The 22,307-nt window shown below is 30.1% G+C and overlaps 1 protein-coding gene across 1 annotated transcript; it reads right to left on the reverse strand.

Annotated features, from left to right (window-relative positions):
* Positions 1-8,163: 8,163 nt before the first annotated feature.
* Positions 8,164-21,486, reverse strand: LOC134694403 (uncharacterized). The gene is made up of 8 exons (XM_063555412.1): positions 21,400-21,486; positions 20,783-20,853; positions 19,296-19,486; positions 11,709-11,814; positions 11,234-11,250; positions 10,402-10,537; positions 9,610-9,832; positions 8,164-8,374 (listed from the first exon to the last, which is right to left on the reverse strand). The coding sequence occupies exons 1-7, from the start codon at positions 21,484-21,486 to the stop codon at positions 9,619-9,621; spliced, it is 822 nt and encodes a 273-aa protein (XP_063411482.1). The 3' UTR covers positions 8,164-8,374; positions 9,610-9,618.
* Positions 21,487-22,307: the final 821 nt, after the last annotated feature.

Below are 22,307 nucleotides of genomic sequence, written 5' to 3' on the forward strand. Positions count from 1 at the left end.
TAATGAAATTTATTTTATTTATTTAATGTATTTGTGTATTTGTAATTATGAGATTTTACAAAAAGATTAGTGATTTCGAAAAGTCCCTGAATTTTTAAGTGATTTTATGAACTCACTAAAATATTGTTATGTAATTTGTAAAATCCATAATAACAAGTTTCAATTTACTATTAGAAATATGTTTTCCTTATATAGATAGACTAAAGATTAAATAGACTGAAGATAATGATATATAGATACAATTTTTCTTTATCTCGCTTTTATGGAGTAATTAAATAACGATGGCGTCAGCGGCGTCGGAAGCGTCGATGTATTAGTTTTTTTATTAGGTCAGTTTTTAGTTTAAACATATTTACTGGAAAAAAAATTAGTACAACTTATATTAATCCCTCTGCACTTTGCGGGTGCGAGTGCTGCCTTGTAATGACATTAGCCTGCTCTATGTCGACAACTACAAGGGATTCTAAAACGTGCAAATGGTATTGCTCTCTCTTAACACGGGTCATTTATCGTTTCCTTCCGACTGACTATCAACGTTTCTCAGACCATACTTGCAAATGGTGTAAAGAAAGAGTCGAACATTTAGTTCCTGAAATCAAACTAGGATTTTTTTGGTTTGTAGTCCGCTGCGCTTGCTACTACACCAAGGCAGGCCCGTTTATTGAGAACAACTCTTAGAATGTCAATGATATTTGGTATGCAGTTGTATCAACAGTAACATCTTTCAATTCTGTAACAGATTATTCAACCCTGCATCCTTAATCACTATCTCTGACTTTGAAACTTTTGCTTACATTTAATAGATGTATTAGTTCCTGATAGTTTAAGTTGAACCACATGTGGAATGTCAAATATGTTAGGTTTGAAGATGAATTGGCATTGGTACAGCTTATTTTCAAGGAAAATAATTGACTCTGCCCACACAGTCATGATATACTGATTTTAAATGATTTGCATAGTTGACATGTTTAAATTGTGATAATATCCGTTTAAGAGAAATCGCTTATGTTAAGGTGGTACCTAACACTTTCACTAAAATTTATTTGGCTCGTTTAATTTTAATAGAATTTTGACAAAGTATTATCTTTGACCCTTTAACAAAAATTTAAAAATTTCAAACATTTTGAACCAACCGTTTTGTCAGAAAACACTGGTTATATAGCAGTTTGGCAAACACCAATTTTTATCATTGAGAAGCTTAATATTCCCTTTACAACACAAAGTAATTAAAACGTTTAGCTGACTTTACAGAGTTATCTCCCTATAGTGTTAGGTACCACCTTAAGTCATAATATTTGATATGCAGCTGTATTGTAAGTTTCTTTAACAAATACAATTTTGTGCTCTGGTTATTTTTTATAAGGTTAATTTATTCTCCCAACAGATTAAATTTGAGATGACTGGACGTATGTTTTATGGTTTTCGGTTAAGGTATGTTTTCATTTTAGAGGGGTTTTCGGTTTAGACAGGCTTTCAGTTTCGACAGGTTTCGCTGTATCTTAAAATGAATTGTGGCATAATGCTAACTGTCAAGGATTAATTATACATTTATTTAATTGTTTTCTTTGCACTTTGGTGTAGCTATTGATTCTTTGTTTTTCTCTTATAATTGATTTATTCCCTCGGTTTTGGTTTGTAACCAGGATTTGTTTTTTCTATATCGATTTATAACTTTTGAACACCAGTATTCTACTGTTGCCTTTATTTATATCATGTGTTTAATAAAAGAGCCCTGAAATTAAGATAATATCCATATAAACTTATTCTGTAAGGTTACCAATTTAACACTGAACTAAATCTTTGAATAATATTTTTTTGGTATACATATTGGTTGTGTTATCAGTAGATTAATAAATATCATGCCCATACACATATTATGTTATTTCATAGTACTACAATTATTTTGAGATCATGTTTACGCTGACTGTTAATGACGTCTAAGCATTAAATTTATTGTTTGTTAGGTGTGTACTGATTCACATTTTAGATGCATGATTTTTTTATTAGTAGCTATTGAATATGAACTAGATGACAGAAACTTCGAATGCGCTCTGATCTGTACTTAGTGTATATATAGTTGTTAGGCATGAGGGATTGATAAATACACTATCACGTACAGTCTGTGTTTGACCCCTTTGTATCGATTTGATTAGTTCAGTCTCTTCAACTGATTTATGTAATTTGTTCTTATGTTGTGATATTGCAATATAGTTTGTTCTCATGTTGTGATATTGTAATACAGTTTGTTCTTATGTTGTGCTATTGCAATATAGTTTGTTCTCATGTTGTGATATTGTAATACAGTTTGTTCTTCTGTTGTGCTATTGCAATATAGCTAGTTCTTATAGTTGTGTTCTTGTAATCCAGTTTGTTCTTATGTTGATCTTTTGTAATATAGTTTGTTCTTATGTTAAGATGTTTCAATATGATTTGTTTTTATGTTGTGCGGTTGCACCGTTGTCTCAGCCTTAAAATTCCCTGAAATCGTTGCCCCTGAATGAAATATGTCAAGAAGATGTAAATGAAATATATACTTTGTTTTTAGAGATAAATCGTGTCTCTTCCATTTTGAGAATGTTCAATATTTTGTTCAGATGTCCAATTACATCTTGATTTTCCAGCATTCTAAACTCTGATGGAGTTTATACGAAACAGTGTAAGAATATTTTAATCATAAAATAAGAATCATAGTTTGTTTGGAGAGGCTTTTAACAATTCTGCATTTTGTTCAAAGTACCAGACTGAGTATACAAGTTCATTAGATACCAGAATTCATCCTTTGTACAATATATTATTTGTTTAATAATGATTTTAAATGGTCACATATTTCTTATTTTCTTCTTCTTTGTAAAGCATTTAAGACAGAGTAAACATATAACATAATAAGCAATAAGTAATATACCAGAACATTGCATTAGGTTAGTATTAAGACAAGAAAATACCCTATTATAAACATAATTTTATTCTTATATTTGAAAATATATGCATAAATGAATTTTGATTTATATAGCATAAGATAAAATTGACTAATAATAACACTATTCAAAGACAAAACATGTAATTATAGCCTCGGTTATACCTTTCCGGATAGCACGAACGGGTGCCTAACGGAAGAAAATAAAAGTTGTCCGTTTAAAAAATTTGGGGAGTCCGTTGAAGTACTGACCGAATAAAACGGACGTGTAACGGATGCATAACAGACACACACCGGATATGCAATGTACGAGAAACGGACACGTACCGGACAAAACAGATGTTCAACGTACATCTAGCAGACGAGTACCGCATAAAACGGACACCTAACGGAAGCGTACCGGATAAAACGGATGAATAAGACATACGGAAAAATCAAAGGCGCCAAACATAATACATGTATATTGCATTAATATTCAAAATGTTTCTGTGTAACTGGTTTTGGTTTGTTCTTCAAAATTCCATCAAAGGGCAGTGTCTGGCCTGAATAAGAACTACTTGATTGTGAAGACGTGCCTATACTCTAAGATCGATAATGAATAATAAAAATTCATGAACCTTAAGAAATCTGGCATACCAATGATTGGCATTTCTGACGCGAAATTTTCAAAAGGTTTTTATCCGTTTCAGATCCGTTCATCATCCGTTTTATCCGTTATACGTCCGTTAAAGTCCGTTTCTCATTCGTTCAACATCTGTTTTATCCGTTAAACGTCCGGTAGAAGTCCGTTGGTGAATTTACTTCCAGACCTCCAACGGATGTCTATTAGGTAGTTTTCTACATACATCGCATTTTTTCTTTCTTCAGGACAGGTGTTATAACTCCAATTTTAAATGTAAAATGACTTTTGCCACATTGCCTTCTTCTGTGATATATTAAATGACTCTGTTACTGTGCAGTCTTCTATTATATTTAAAATAAACTAATCATAGATAATTCAAATCTATTATTAACTATTGCGTAATGAACTGCTTACATTTAATTCAAATGGTCAGCTATTTATTATTCTACCATATTTAGCGAGGTGTAAAATGTGGTCAAATATAATGCCTACCCATGTTAAAATGAGCATAAAGCATGACATGAAGGAATTATTTCGATTCTAACATGACAAATACAGTATATTTATAGGTCGAAGCGTACGAAAATACCGTAAGACTGTTTGGCTGTTCCCGTTTCCTCCCCGAGGAGTTTGTATATTACTTTTCATATTTGATAAGTTTAAAAACTACGACCAGGGTAAATATATGTTGTTTGATAAAAATATAAAATAAAAGTTATGCTGCTTAAATGTAAATATTTAAAAGGATAACGATGGAAATAACGTTAACATAAAAAGTCCGTGCGCATGTGTCAAAAATATTTTTTGTGCTCATTAGAACACGGCTATGTTAACAAAGCGTAATAAGGACGTCATATTAGAGTATGTTCTATATAAAAAAAATACAATTTCTTTTTAAGTAAATGACAATCACATCTTAGGACAAATAAAAAAGCGATTTCAACGAAAAACAAAATAAATCATCACAAAGTTTCGTTACAGTATATGAGGATGAACAAATAAATTTATATGTATTTGATAGTAGTCATAACATTATGTGTCAACATTTGATTGATTACACTGAAAAAATATCATAATGTGGTTAGAAGCTAATCTAAATGATGTAATATTAAAATTAAATACGAGAAGATAGCTTTTAGTGAATGCTTTGAAAATGTCATAAGAACAAAAGAAAAGATAGCATCACCATACGTTTTTTCGGCTTAAATATGAAATAGGAAAATCTATTGGTTGATTCCTGCAGAAATGCACCACTTCAGAATTATCTCCCATGATAATGCTAATATCAAAAACATAAAAATATTTCAAGCAAAAATAATCTACGGTTTATATTTATATTTATAGTTGAACATAACAAATGTATTCATTTAAATGATAAGTCAGATTAATAATCTACATTTCTTATCAAATTGTGCTAATTAAAATGAAAATATATATCTTAGGTTCTGAGTTATTTACAATCAAAGATAGCGAGAGGCAACCATACCACATTAAATAACTATTCCAAATATGAATAAAAAAGTATTGACTTTCAATATGAACTGCAGTTGATTCAATGATCAAAAGTTAAGCTTACGTAGAATTATAAAAGGTGACGGTCCTCAGACTCACCACTGTTCCTATACGTATGACTTTTGTTTGAAATTTTTCACATATTTATTTGTTTTCAAAGTGACTTGTTTTAAAAGCTGGAATGAGTATAAATATAGATTCCGAAATGAAAAATATTTAAAACACTTTTGTACATCAAATATTTAGTTTTTTTTAAGTATCAGGGAAGAAATTTGATGTTTAACGTATCTGTATGGCACGTCAAGTTCATATATCCAACAGATATCTTAAAAATGGGAAATATTCTTTGACAAATGCAATATTGAAGAAAAAAACATAATATCAATAACAAGATTCTGCAATGACAATTCATAATATTAATTTTGATTTATAATCCCAAACTGACCGTTTCAAAAAAATCACACTTTAGAGAATTTTAAATGCAATGTTCAATAAATAAGTATGAAAACATCAATTTCTGTATATATAAACGTGTTTTTGACATTACTGCAAAAGAAGTATTGTTTGTTTCCAATTTAGGATAAACATTATCGTTTAAAGTGATTACACTAAATATTTAATGGAGGTAATAATATTTTTCATAAAATGAGAAAAAGTCAGAAAAAACCCTGCTTAAAATGATGATCAATATGTGATGTACATTTTAACTCTAAGAATGATGATAGCATTTGTGATGAAAAAATCAAAACAGTGAAAAAAACAACTTCCCTATTTTTTCAAAATCACATTTATTCTTTAATACATGAATTACAATTTAAAAGAATCAGACTGATGTAATATTTACTTATTTTTTCCATATATCATACATGTATCTACACTTTTATATTATAAAACCCTGGATAAATATGCACAAACTAAATCAACATGCCTGCGTTGTTTCTGTTTATCAGAATACACCTGTATTGCTGTGTGATTACATTTTGATTTTTCTATTATCTTTTTTATAATAAAGCAGTTTTTATATTATAATATTTTACCTTAAAATAATGGTTTACTCCTGGTTTGCCCACTTTTAATTCTACCAATTATCTATTAGTAAAGAAAACAAAAAGGACAAAAGGTTTAATGAGCATACAATTGTATAGTCTGTTCCAACTTAGGTATGGTCAGGTATGTAGTATGTAAATGTTTTCTACTTATTCAGGTTGTTCTTTTGTATAAAAAAATTATTAAAGAAATCAAATATTTGTTCTCATTAATTTAATATAAATTCATTCAACAAACATACATGTACACATCAAATAACAAAAAAACAATATTCAGTTACAAAAATGTCTTTATAGTTCATAAGTTTCTGAATGATTTTCATGATAAAAATACATTTAATAAGAGATCTCTTTTTTTGCAAACATAATTTAATAAATTAATCAATTTTATAAATGCATTGCATAAGGAAATATGTAAAATGAGAATAAATACAATCTTTTATATTTACATCAAAAGTTACAAAACATTATATTTACAAAGTATTCACTTCATTGTCCAGTTCAAATGGAGAAGATGGGATCGATCATCGGCTGTGTCAGAGTAATCTACCACGCTGATTAGTCCTTATTGGAATCTTTCTTTCAGTAGTTGGAGTCTGGTTCTATTACTCTGTATCGTCATCTTTTTTGATGGGCCGGCTCCTCCTGCTGCATACTGGATAATGATGCATTCTGTTAGTGCTTGTGTCTTCTTCAGTAGCTGACATCAATGATCTTGTAGATGTTTGCATGGGCATGTTTGAGTCTCTTAAGTTTGTTGTGCCATCCTTCCTGGTGATTTGTGGTGCGGGATCCTTCGGTGAAATAGTGATTCCATAGAAAACGGTAGCTTTCAACCCAGAACTCTGTCATGTATTCTGTAAATGAAGTTGTAGCCAGTATGTTTCAGTTTCTCAAATGTTTATTTTAGTGTTTAGCCAAATTTCCCCAACAAGGTGGGGGTGGAACAAGAAGTAGTACAGCGGCTCCCCCTATCAGAACTTTGAGTTATGTCTTCATTTTCTTCATAATAGGACTGTGGTCCATTTTTTTGTGACTTGCCAAATACACTGGGTGAAGTGGAAGTAGCAGCCTTTCACATTAACCCTTGGCCACACTGTTCGTGCTGCGTTGTTGGTTGCTGTCTCATAGTCAGTAAATAGTATTTTTGGTTGAAGTTCTAACTGGTGTTGTTAGCAATCATGATTATTAACTGAAAAATATTTTATCATTGGTGGTTTTTTTTTTTAAAGAAAATGCTAGCTTGGATGCAGATTCAGATTCAATATTTTATTAAAGTCTCACTACTTGCAATACATAAATATACAGTACATACAGAGTTTAAACACAATATAAAACAGACAATACACAAATATAAAATACAAGTACCATTCTATTAAGAATTATGAGAGACTGTAAAACAATTTCTATATATAACTAGTTAAAAAACATACGATTACAGATTACTGTTCAAACTGTGTCATATTTATAGCTTGAATACCGAACAGTTACATTTATATTCTAGTTGTTAGAATTAATTGGATATGTTTTATATAAAAAATTTGTTACAGTGTATTTTATTAAAATTTAAAAAAAATCAGTTAAATAAAGTCAAAGATATTCAAAGAGATTTATTCTAATAAATCTTTAGTTTCATTCTTTTACTTTTTATCTTTTTTTTTTCCGAATGTACCAATAATTAAAACAATTTTTGATAAATTGGAATAATAATTCATTTCAAGTATACACCTAGTTTTTGTATGAATAAAAATACATTTTCCTGCCAAAAATACATAAAATTTAGAAAAGTTTTGCATATTTTCCTTGATTTAATAGCAGATTGTAATGGTCTTTTAAACATTTACAGGTAAAATAAAAGGTAAAAAATATGACTGTAATTCAGAAATAAACTATAATTGTTAAAACAACAATTCCCTCTATGTTTACATATACATGTAATTAAAAGTGGGCAAACCAGGATGACACCAAAATAATTACAATTGAGCGGCAGTCAAGTATAAAAATTATTATTTATAAATATATGAAATTCATTATTTCTTTTTCACAAATCACTTTTAACATAATTTTGACCTCGGAATATATATATATATACAATATGATAGTTACATAATTCGTAATGTCAATGCGTTTATGTCTCTATTTCATCATATGAAGAATATCTTTAAAATTGTCGCATGATTAGACGAAAGGCCTCGTATACATGTTATACGAACACTTGTTAAAATGTATTCAACTATTCCAAATTATATATGCATTAGTTGTTGGACCTCCAACTATCTTCTGAAATAAAAATATACAAAATGAAGCAAATAAACTTTAAAACAACATTTTATTGTTCTGCACCTTTTCGAGATTTATTCAATAATATGAAATTATTGGCAAATTATTAAACACAAGAACAAAATATATCACGTCTTCAGTAAAAATCTATGTATTTTGTCAATCAAACCTGTTAAAGCATCTCACCACAAAATGTATTATTGATAATAACCAATTTTTCCTTGAAACTATATAAATATCCTAATAAGTAACATACGTTTTTCAATTTTAATTCTTCTATGTAAGGAAAAACAGTTGCATTAATTTCTAATTTGTTATTAGTTGTAATTTTGGTTTTCAAATTGTCAACTTCAAATCTGTAAGCAGTAACATAATACATGTACTACATGTACTATATGCCTCATTTTATGGTATTTATATATCTTATTTGGCAGATTTCACATATGCATGATCACACTTTACATATTTTATCAACATCGATGTGCTCCTTACACAAAAAACTGCTTCCAACAATTTGTAACTTTACAATAATCATCATAAATTGCATGGTTGACTAATATTTTTCTGTGTCTAAAGTTCCTAACTAAAAGTTTTTTGGACTTCAATCTGTTTTGACCAAATGACGCATATTCTTAGTTGTCACATCTTGACTAAATTCGTAATGTTATGACTGTTGATACATTCACAGGAAAACAAACGATTTCCACAGTTGTTGTTGTTTTTTTACCTTAATTTGCATCCTCTTGATCACACTTTAACTGTTGTTTCTAATTCTAACATAATATCGATTTTAAGTATTAATTTTTACATTTTACCTATTCAGGCTAGAACAACTATATATATATGGAGAGGGTTAATATCTAACAAAACATGTTTAACCCACCTGCATGTTTGCACCTGTCCATTCTGTACCAAGTCAGGAGTCTCTGTTTTTTTTTTAGTCCTGTACGGTTTTTTTTAAATTCTTGTTCATTTATATGTTTTGGAGTTTAGTGTGACGTCCAGTTTTACTGAGCCAGTACATAATTTATTGAGGACCACATCCGGTGCAGGATTTTCTCACTGGTTTAATTGCTTTCGGCTGTAATCTTCTCTTTGGTCAGGTTGCGTCTTTGGCATATTCTTTATTATCCATTCTCAATTTCACCTTCTTAAATTTACATACTAATTTGGTCTTTTAAAAAATCATTGGAATACCATATGACTTCAGTCTATATAAATAAAAAAAAACTCACCGAAAAAACTCAGTTATTTTTGGATCTGTTTCTGGCTTCTTTATACGATAAGGACCCATATAGATCTTTTCCACGAAACATATCATTATCATATGCTCCTCTTTTTGACTCTACAGACCTATCATTCCAGTGACTATGGAATGTACTACCTCTAGGGCGATTCCAGCTATTAAATCGACCAGGAATAGCACCAGTGAAAAATCCTTCATGAGCTGGCATTGTTCTGAAAGAAAATGAAATAAATCTATGTTTGAACGACTTATATACTGGAGACAGACAAATATTGGATCTGTACAATCTAGTAACCAAACCAACGAATGTTTAAAATATAATTGCCTTTTAAAAAAATCATGACATTTTAATTTATTTAAATCCTATTCAAAAATACAGTACAGAAAATTAATTCAAATGAGTAACCCGGGTACCCCGGTTAACACACTGTGCATGAACCTGTTGAAGTTTTTTTTAAATGTTTCACATCATTTTCTTTCCTATCATTTAAATGAGCAAATTTTCTAATACAACTCTTAAAACCAGAGAACATAAAAATAACATGGTTCTAATTGATAACCACTAAAAGTGATTAGCTTTGACAGACTTAGCTATTGTTTACTCTTTATTCATATCTGCATATGATTAATGGTAACCTGTTTTACACAATATGATGATTTGTCAAAACACTAAATTGTTATTGGTTTGTTTATTTAAGAAAAACACAGATTATCTGAGATTCAAAACTTTACCAACTGCAAATAAGTCTAAGTAAACTTGATAGTTCTATGATATTCTCACCTGTCTACATCATCACTGTTTAACGAGTTACTTTTATGACGTTTACTGTTACATACACATAGGACTATGATCAACACTAGGACCATGAAAAATAAAGGAAGTCCAACGCCAAGGCCTATTATCAATGGGAAATTATCTGAAATTTAATAATAAGATTAAACATCAATTATTAGCTAGGACATGTTAGGTAAACAAATTAAAATAGTAAAATGAAATGAGAAGGCATAATTCTGTATATCTAACTTCTAAGAACAATTATGTCTCCAACAACCTGTAATTAGAAGTTATTGGTTCACTCGTCTAGATTTAAATATAACAATGAACGAACTATGATAAATTTAAATCGCAGGTTATTAAATATCAATTGATTGCAAAATTCATTTCCATGGGCATTTTTCCAAAATGTATGTTACTATCACGACACATACTTTAAGACGAATACGATTTTTTTCTCTTTCCTTCTACATTATATCTATCTGTATAACGCATGATTTTTATACCACCTAGATATCTCATTTCTTTTATTTAATAGATGTACAGGCTTACTGAGTATGATGCAATTTTTCTTTTGGTCACTTTTAACCGTGCAGAAAGTAAATCACTTAAGGACCGACAGGCGCTAATCAAATGTCAAAATCAAACTTCCAACACATCAAACGAATGGATAACAACTGTTATTTTCCTGACATAGTTGGTGGTTCTAATGTTCAGTATCAAAATTATTTGGAGGATTTAATTTGTAGCTATTCCTGTACTTCTATTGGCAGCTACTTTATATCTATTTTTCAAGGTATAAATATTTTGTGTATAATTGTTTGCTATCTGAACTTACCTGTACTCTTAAGTGACCTACAAAACGAAGACATGTTTAATACTTGTTAATAGTACATAATCGTAAAACACAAAAGCTACACTATAACTGATAAAAGATGCATTATAAAAAATAAGAACCATAAAATGCATTTTGTCATGTAACAATAAAAAGAAATTACAAATTGATAAAATTGATCAGTTTAGAAGTGTAATTAAAGCAAATCTAAAATGTAGGAAATATTTATGATTATAAAGAGTAGAATGATTTCCTGTTGTATCTTTTAAATACACTAATGTCATGTTGTCTTATTTCTTCTGTTAGTCTGATATGTGAGACTTATTCAAATCTAAAATAATAAAAGAGACGTTAAAAATTAAAAATTAAAAAAAAGAACTTTAGATTTTTTCCCATGCAAATTGATTTTAGTACCATTAGAATAAAAAAAAACATTTATTTATATGAAATTAAGTTTTAAGATTATCAGTTTACTTACGCACAATATGGTACGCCATGCCCATTCACAGAACATTCCTGATTTGTTGGACACGTGTTTAATGTATTGAATGTGCCACAAATAGTTGTCGATGTCGTTATTGTAGCTGCAAGATTAAATGAAAGTACTGATGTATTGTCACACGTCAACGCAAATAAAAAACAATCATACTGAAACAAAGAATTCGTTGAATCTCGAATGCTTCAGGAAATGACAAGAAATGTATTATGAAAGCTGACATAACTACACAGATTTTGACATGCTCACACGCATATTCCAAGTCAGGAATATGACAGTTCTTGTCCATTCGTTGTTGATGCGTTTTGTTTTTTGATTTTATCATGTGATTATGGACTTTCCAAATTGATTTTCCTATATGTTTGTGATTTTACTTTTTAGTTAGTTTATACTGGAGAATGACTACGAAGTGCCAATATTGTCCCTGTGAGCTGACAAAAAATAAGAGAAATAAGGTGGATTCTTTATGGCTTAAACATATCTATGTATATTGTTATTTTTTTTATTGTAGTATGAAATTATATTTTTGTGACGTCATTAATGTGACGTAATACCTGGAATCCAACCGAAACACTTAAAATGTCCAAATGCTTGAAGAATTTGACACTTCCTTGTTGAAATTCGCATTGACAAAAGGCCTCGACCAAAATAATTTCACTCTTATTTTTATTGTCTGACATTTTGACTCAGTTTGCAACAATATTTATTGTGGTCGAGGCCTGTGGCCACATCGAAAATCTACATTTTACTAACAATCAAATTCTGATTCAATGCCACTACTTCCGAGGTACGATACATTCTCTGATGAATAAAACTGCACCAATTGCAAGAACTTGTACAATATTGCTATTATAAACGTCATACATAGAAATAAAATTTATGATTATATGTATTACAAACTAAAAAGAAGAAATTTGAAAAATAAGCCTTTGTTTTTGCTTTGTAAACCGCCGACATGTCGAGGGTTTAAAACACAAAGTATGGTCGGGTTGTTATCTCATTAACACATTCTCCATTTCTTTTCTGAATGTTATTAACATGATCCAACATTAAAATGTAATGCAAATATCCTTTTTATAAATAGATACACATATTAATTTTGTTTTATAAAGACGAACTCGCCGAAATATAGCCTCCATGGAAAGTAATCTCATGTTGACGCATTGATAAAGTGCTTTCTTTCACGTCCGCATTTTCTATCGAGTATAAAATGCCAAGTTAATATTTTCTTAAAACTACTACGGAAGTTGAAAACAAATTACAGCCGATGAGTTATAATAAACTTTGAGAATCGTAGGACAAAAGACGATAAAAATCACGTGAAAATTGTTATATCATATAGCACAGGGGTTGACTAGGCTTTTCAATATTTTTTTCTCATACAAATAGAAACAGCAAAGCCTTGAGAGAAGGGCATGGTATATACTATCCGTGACTTTCAACCAGAACAAATATTTGTTTGCATTGAAAACTGAAATAAATATGAAACAAAACTATAATATAGCTTTGGTAACCTAAAATAATATCTGATATACACATATCGCGGAATAGCACGTATTATTGGTCAGAATGCTTACTACGAGAAATTGTTTATTTGGTCCCTTTTTGTGGTCTCTTTTAAATTTCGGCGAGACTGGTAAAAGAGACCAACACAAATGTCTGCTTACTCTGAATAACTTATCAATGAGATATTTTTATATTTCCGGTTTTTGTTGAGACCTAATCTTCGTGTTGAACCTGTAGTAATCTGTTTTTACTTATACATGTTATAAATGTTATATTGTGATATTTTTGTTTTTCCATTGTCGCTTCTATATTTTCATGGTGTCGTTTGATTTTATTTGTCTTATGATTCTTTATTACGCCCCCCCCCCCCTGTTTCTCTTATTATCAATGACAACACATGCAATGCAATTTCGTGTTTCCTGAGGTGAAATAAATTCTCTTAATTGCTCCCCGTCATAAATATGCATAAAGTATTTGCCACCAGACGTTCTCCAAACCACTATCAATCATATCTCAGCTGAAGCTAAAAGTACTATAATGAATTTAAACATAATTAGAGGGTTCGCGGGTCTAAATCATTTATATAGGATTTCTCTATATTTTTCTATAAATGAACTTTATCTTATAGTAAATAGAAAAATAAAATAAAAAAGTGGGGTCACCGCTCATTTGCGCTCACAATCTGCATTCTAAAGAAGCATATTTTTTTTGTAAAAGTGGTTTTTTTCTGTTGAAGTAATAGGAGAAATAAAGTTAATATCAAAATAAAAAAAGAAATGTATTACAGAAATCGCTAAAATTTTACAATAATTTAGTTTAAGTACAGCTTATATGGAAATTATATTAAAAAATATAGGTCACCGATGAGTTGAAAAAGATATTTCAATTTTAGAGCCAAACAATGGCATTTTTCCACCAGAGGGAGATAATTTGGAACTTTTTCAATGATGTATATATTTTAAAAGTCATCTGGGTCCAACACGAATTGATTGTTTTGAATGATTTTTGTATCATATGATAAAGTAACAATTACAAAAGGTAACAAATAAAATTTGTAATGAAAACAAATGTTTAATTTTTTTCTGAAATTTTTATACCCTCGAGCCTCCTTAAATACATAATTTACTTTTTGGGTTAGAAGACAATAAAGGATATAGAGGGAGGGGCTGCTGCCCTCCCCCTTTCTTGAAAAAAAAGTATTGTTTACTGTGAATTCAGAAATTATTGATATTATGTGATTTTAGACTAAAATGCGATTTTAATTTTTGCGATATTGAGAAAAATTCTCTTTACTTATTTATAAATAAATTTAAATGCGGTGTAAATTATTGCGATTATAACTCGGTCGCGTTTTTCGCAATAATAAAACATTGCAATAATTTCTGAATTGCACGTATATAGAAAATCACTGAAGCATGATCGGAGCGGGCCCCTTCTTAGACAGTCAGTGGGCCCCCACTTATGCAAATCTCTGGCTCCGCCACTGAATATTAATTTAAAGAAAAACACCCTTTTATTGAAATGTGTTGTCTGTCTCAAGATTACCAATAACTGTTTAAATGTCCAGCGCAAGTTAAATGAATATTCCGGATTAAAACATGTTTAAGGTTGCGCATATAGACTGTAAACTCGGATATCTAGGGAATACAAGACATCAGACATTGAAGAGGATCTCTTGAAAATTCATTTGAAAATGCATATTAAAAAGAAGCATGCCGTCGACGAAAGTGACAATGAACAGAGTGTAGTTTAAGAATAGAATATTAGTTTTATTATTGTTAGGTTATTGTCACATTTGTATTTATCATAGAAATAGTTCACAGTATGTTATTTATAATTATATATAATTTGTTTTAAAATTAATTCATGCACGTCATTTGGTATCCGGTTGAAAGTTATCTTCTTTGCAAAAATATCACATCTTCTTATTTTCAAAAAGATTGTGGAATTTGACCAAATGATAATAAGAATAATAACAAAGTACATTCGAACTTTTTAATAGTTGTAATTGGAATAACCACGAGTAAAACGAGTTAAGTTTACAAGATAACAATAATATGTCCCAAGTATACGGATTCCCTAATCGTACTACTATTTTGTATGTTCATTGGACCGTCAAATTTGGGTCACTTGTCTAATTATTCACTAAAATTAAAAAGATCATATCATAGGGAACATGTGTACTAAGTTTCAAGTCGTTGAACTTCAACTTCATAAAAAAATACCTTGACCAAAAACTTTATTTTAAATCGGGACAAACGAACCGGCGGACGGACGGACGAAAAGCCAACGCACACACATACCAGAAAACATAATGCCCCTCTACTATCTTCGGTGGGGCATAACACTGATAACGAATAAATTGACGATGTTAAAACCTTACAACAGTTGTTAAGCCTGAAACTTAAAGGGGCACATGAGCTGTCGATCATACTCATCGATGTGACTCAAATTTTTATATTCGACTCAAAGCATACTAAAACGTCCCTCAACAATTTTTAATAAAAAGAAAATAAACGGTTCACGATGCATAGAGTGGATAGTATGAGTCAGTGTTTTGTGTATATTTTAGTCTAGACGCAATCCAATTACCCATTAAGGCGATTTTCCAAAGACTGCCGACAGTCAACTCGGTATCAACATAAACATAAACTCGTGTTATTGCATTTTTCTAGGTCTGTTTGGTTTCATACTATAGGTTACAACGATCTGATACTAATCGTTTTTAACTGTATAAGAACGAGTTTTGTAGATCAAATCAGTCAACCAAAATGGTTTCCAATTGTTTCACTTCCAATGTTAACATTCTTTTTCTTTTAACTTCTGAACACGTCCATTTCATGCGTAACCCATCGCTAGCTAAAGTTTTCAATTAACGTAGATGTGAATACGTATTTAATGAGGTCAAATTAACCACTTGAGAGTGCATAATTATATGGCGATGTTTCTTTGCTCATGTTGACAAAACTGATGCAAACTTTCTACTAAACGAGAATAATTATTTCACAATTTCACTTTCATGAGTGACTGAACAAAAACTTTTCATTTTTTTTTCTTTATCTCGTAGCTCATGCTCTTTGATATCATGAATCAGAAAATTATAAAAGTATTTTTTCTCTTAAATAAACTCAACATGAAAACCAAGACTCAATTTTGTAAATACGGCAGACGCGCGTTTAGTCTACAAAAAACTCATCAGTGACGCTCGAATCCAAAACAGTTAAAACGGCCACATAAAGTACGAAGTTGAAAAGCATTGAGGACAAAAACTCCTAAAAGTTTTGCCAAATATAGCTAAGGTAATATATGCCTGAGGTAGAAAAGCCTATTTCAAGAAAATCAAAATTTTGTAAACTTAATTTATAAATATAACCATATTAATGATAAGTCATGTCATCACAAACAGTGCTGACTACTGGGTTTGTGATACCCTCAGTTAAATAAATCTCCACCAGCAGTGGCATCGATCCAGTGGTTGTAATAAACTCATTATAGATACCAGGACTAAATTTTGTAAAACGTAAATTATAGAAACATGCAAAAGTCGGATAGATTTGATTGAATATAGCTAAATTGCTAAATTAAATCGTCAACAGTAGACAACTGAAGATGAGTATTTTATAAAATTTTGGAGTTTTTAAAACTCCGGAAAAAAAGAAAATATGCTATTTTGTCGTCTTTGATTTAACAAATAGCTTCATTAAAATGATCACAATATCATATTTCAATAGTAAGGAGATATTTAACCGGCGCCAGCAATATAGTTTATTTGTTATTTTGCTGGTTCTTTGTTAAGAGTGAATGTAAACTTAAAAAAATACTTCGAATATATGTATTGTCATTCAAGAATCAAATTGGTATTTGACATATAGTTATATAAGACACGTGTTACAATATTTGAGAGACATGCAATAGTTTAAAAGCATGTAGATGAGTCCAAGTGAAACAAAAAAAAAGGAAAAAAAGGAATAGAAGTAAAAACTATTGTGCATACATTTGTAGCAATGAAATCATAAAAAAAAAATGAAATTACTTCTAAAAATCAGTCTACTGCTACATTAATGCATACGAATAAAATCTAAGATCTGTAAACTATACTGTAAAAAAATGAAAGATAAAAATCTCAGAGCATATAGATTTGGCAAAATAGTCACTGCCTTTAAACTAATACTTTGTCTAGCAAAAAGGTTTTTTTTAAATATAAAAAGGATTCATTGAACCATTTGAAGGAATTGTTTTTCATTTTCACAGGCGACTACATATTTAAGATCTTAAAGTTCAATTGGAGAGAGCAGTACTATATTATGTCAGTAATGTATGAATAGCAGTATTCAATCAAACTAGCGTTCATTCAAATGTTTAATTCTAAATGTTGATTTGAGAGTATGTATATATAAACACAGATTTGGTACGATTACCAATGTTCCAACTCTCCCCAAGAGACCACATAACACAGAAATTAACAACTATCAGTCACAGTACGGCACTCAACAGTGCACAAAGCCCATGCCACATAGTCGGAAATGAAAAGCCACGAAATGCAAAACAATTCAAATAAGAAAACCAAAAGGCTTATGTAGGTACAAAACAATGAACGAAAAACAAAACTGTAAAACAGCAAGCATGTTTCCCCCCCGGAATTGGAATGATGTTTATTAGTGTATGTGTGGTTCTGGTGTCTGATGACATTTATACAATGATTATAATGTGTTCTATGATAATGAAGTACATGTAATGCTTAGTACTGTCTATATATGTAAATATCCTTTTCGGTGTGTAAGTAAATTACGGGTTTTCTTTCCATATCCAATTAAGACGATGTGGTGTGATCAACTATCCTCATACATTTTAACGATGGCAAGAAATTTTACTGCTTTCAGTCTATATTACTTCTGACCAATAGAGACATTCATTGCTTATGTTTTAAAATCATTTATGGCTTTTAATTTAATCTATGCTATAGAATTATGTTTGTTTACGTGGTCTCTACGATTTATGTTTTGTGAATATCAATGCAGAAAACGAGTACACGTGGCACTTATACAAAATTTAAGTGAAGTGGACGAGATTCAAGAAATATTTTGTCAAAAGATTCTAGTGATGAAATGATTTGAAAATTACTATAACGTTGGACCACTGAACATAGACAATGATAGTACGAAGTTTAGGTTTACGTTTTTGGTCAAGGTAGTTTTTGATGAAGTTAAAGTTACATCAACTTGAAGCTTAGTACACATGTTCCCTATGATATGATCTTTCTTTTTTTAATTACAAATTAAAGTTTTTGACCCCAATTTCACGGTCCACTGCACATACAATATGTTAGTGCGAGTGGGGCATCCGTGTACTACGGACCGATTCTTGGTTTTTTTTTCTCTTTTTTTTTTTTTTTTTTTACATAAAGTCAGTTTTTGTTTATGTAAGCTTACGACATACTTTTCCTCAAAATTGGTACGGCCATTCGGGCGTGACGTAATTTATTGAATGACGTCATTGTTTGGTATGTACATGTGACGTCACGAACGTCAAATTTTCATATGTTTGGCACACTAAATGCAACTATGAAAAATTCGAAACACACAAAAAAATACAATAATAAACAAAATATGAATAAAAGTAATTGAGCTGTTCTTTTAATGCTTTTAAAGTAGAACTGAAGGTAACCAAGTGAACAGTTCATATTATATAACTCTCCTGTTGGAATATATGATAAAGCGTATAAAATATGGAAAAATCCGTATCACATGCCGTATCAACCTTGAAAAATATCATCCCTCGGGCCTAAAGTACCTTTGGCTGATATTGGTGTCTCGAGATGATACGACATATGACACGGATTTTGCCATGTATTATTATCTAAATAATATACATTTGAGAACTAAGTATGAAGAACGAATCATTTTGTTTAATACTAAAATTATAGAATTTCAAATCATATTGTGTTCTGACTTAATTTCTATAACATAATTTATATTAGGAAAATAAAGAATTGATATATATATATATTAAAATAATACCTAAGCCTATGAAAAAAGAAAAAAAGTAGCATGAGTAATAAATTACCCTTAACTCCATCTGCTGTGTTAATGGCAACCGAAGTGGCACCAGCTGCAGCCGGAGAAGTTAGTCCTGCACCAAATGTCAGCATATCAACACCATTTACAAGGTTATTAGTGGCAGCAGCAACCTGATTTGGGCCAGTTGTAGTTTTAGAATTCAATATGACTGCATGATCTACAACTAAACTACCTTTGCTGAAATAAAAAAAAATGGTCCTAAAGCTAAAAGTCCAACAACTTTAATACTTGCAAACATCGTGAAGCATTTATGAGACATAGAGAGGTTATAAAACATTAATGTCATGTACATGTACTATATGAATTTCATCAACATTTTTGTTTTAATAAAACAATTTTGAATAAGAAACTTTGATTTTTGTTCAAACTTTTGTATGTTCAGTCAAGCACGGATTATAATATTTAGGTCACGAAAACATGAACAGAATTTGTTGTCCAGCTTAATTACCTACATGGTTCACACTCAAATGTTTGGAAAAACAGTAAACAAAACTCCTTTACGTGGTTTGCATATTGAGATGACTATAGTATTATTTGTAAGTTTGTACCTCTGTACATGTGTTTGTTCTGTAATTTTGTCACACAGAGTTGTCATTTTAGCTATATTGTTATAATATTGTCTCCAGGTTTTACCCCATCATTTTGTTTAAATATCCTGTACCTAGTCAGGAATAAGGCAGTTTTAGCGAAAAGTTTGTTTCTATGTATATTGGCGTTTTTTTTGCACTTATGTTTTCTTGTTGTTCCTTTGTTTTCCTCTTATAGTTAACATGTTTCTTTCGGTTTGAGTTTGTAACACAGATAAAAAAAAAAATCTATGACTTTTGAACAATGATATATACTTCTGTTGTCTTAAATATTATGGTCACATAATTAGTCTTCTCATTATGATAGCAAACATATTCCTCATACACACAGTTATGAGTATTAACAATGAAAAATTACATCTCATAACTACACTGATCCCAAGTACAAATACTTTCAAAAAACCAATACAATTGCAACACTTTTGAGTTAAATAACATATTTGTTAAGTTTCTTGGTAAAGATGTATTTGCTTTGTTCATGTACTCATTTGAACAGACTTTAACAAAACAAGATAAAAGGACTATTCAAAATATACAAGGACAAGAAGTGTGTTCTCTTTATAGAGTGCCGTTTTTATTTCATAACTAATGGTTTGCAATGAATTAAGACCCACGAAACATTCATGAATATGATAACTTCATAACTCCTGTTGCCATTTAATTTTCATTTATTAAAGGTGCTTAATACATTAGTATTGGTACCGTTCTCATAGAACTATTTGCAAATGGAACAGGGCATATTCTGTAGCTTCGTCTACCTTATTATATATACAATTGTCAAGTCTCCGAAAGTAAAGTATATGTGTAGCTGTAGCTTCTAATTATCCTACCTTATTCTATTTACAACTTTCAATGGAATATAAAGACTATGTGAAGCTACTCCTACCTTATTCTATACACAACTATTTTTATGAAGTTGTCTTTTGTTGCAGCTGAATTAGAGTAGTATGTTGTCAACTAAAAAGTAAAAAAAATAAACGTTTTCACAAACTGGAAAAGGTGAACGTACGCTTCAATCCCATTAACATAATACAATTTAAATTCATAAACAATTTTGTTATCAATATTTGCTCTATTTCACCTAGAAATATAAATCGACTTTTTCAGAAGATTTATGTATAATTAGATTTATGAATTTCATGTTGCTATTAGTTATAAGACCATCGGCTTTTTGAAAGCAGGATTCTTGTTGACTTCTGATTGTTCTATTATTCTGTTTACTCTTGGTCATGGTGTAGTCTTCTTAAAGTTATGACTTTTCTACTTTTACTTTATACATGTTTTTCCATTACTGTTTTGAATTGTTCTTTATATATATATTACCATGATTACAAAGGTGTAAACGATCCAATATTCACATCAAAACAACAATGCTTTTTCCAAGTCACTTTTAAAACCAAGATGGATACTGTATTAAATCATATTTTCAGATATTTATAATATCATTCAATGAGGTTCTGTTGGACTGAATGCGATATTCATGGGCATTGTTTATGAACTTACCACTGCAAAAGTCTCATTTAATAATTCTTGATAGTACACAGTCTTTTCATTGGTCAAGTCTTCTTTAGGCGTTACACTTATTGTCATAATTACTTCTACTTTTAATTCACCTATAAACATAATTATCAATTTCAAAATATTGGTACCCGGTAGTTCAGATTTATAATTTTTACTAAACATGATACTATAAGAACATATTAAACGCAAGACTGTGAGAGACAAAGATTAACTTATAAGCAGGAAACAGAAAACCATCAAATATGTTTCTTCTTAAAAAAATTTCACAATGAAATAATGATATATAACTTAACAAATTGATTGTTATTCCTTGTTATTTCTCAAAGCAATTGAGCTTTATTTAGATGAGAACTAGTGATTGCATACAGCAATCAAAATTCATTTTTAGAAAAATAAAAAGTGAGAATTGAATATCATTTGGTATCAACAAGTGTTTTCCAATTTCAATATACTAAAAAACGAGCCATCAACATTTAAACTAAATAAAAATACTTTGAGAAAATGTATAAAACATAGAATAAAAAACTTACCACGTACAGGCGTATATATTGTTGTTGTTGGAACATTCACTAAAATAGAATTTATCAAAATTAGTTACTTTTTTTTAATATTCTTCAAGGACGATATTTTATTAAAATTTAATCTTTAACATGAATACACACACTGAAATGTCTTGTCTGTGTAACGGCCTCTGTGAATGATTTAAACGTATCTAAAACATAGGTACAATGTATAGATAGTAAATCAGGATATTTACACTCACAAAGATCCATTAAAATAATGTCAAGTTGAATAAAAAATATCAGAAAGACATGTAAACTTTACTGTTATTATGTACACCAAATACACCAAATACAGTTAAGCTGTTATGAGGAGTATACAGACCTAAT

Source organism: Mytilus trossulus, chromosome 13 (assembly GCF_036588685.1).
Source record: "Mytilus trossulus isolate FHL-02 chromosome 13, PNRI_Mtr1.1.1.hap1, whole genome shotgun sequence".
NCBI classification, from domain to species: Eukaryota; Metazoa; Mollusca; class Bivalvia; order Mytilida; family Mytilidae; genus Mytilus; species Mytilus trossulus.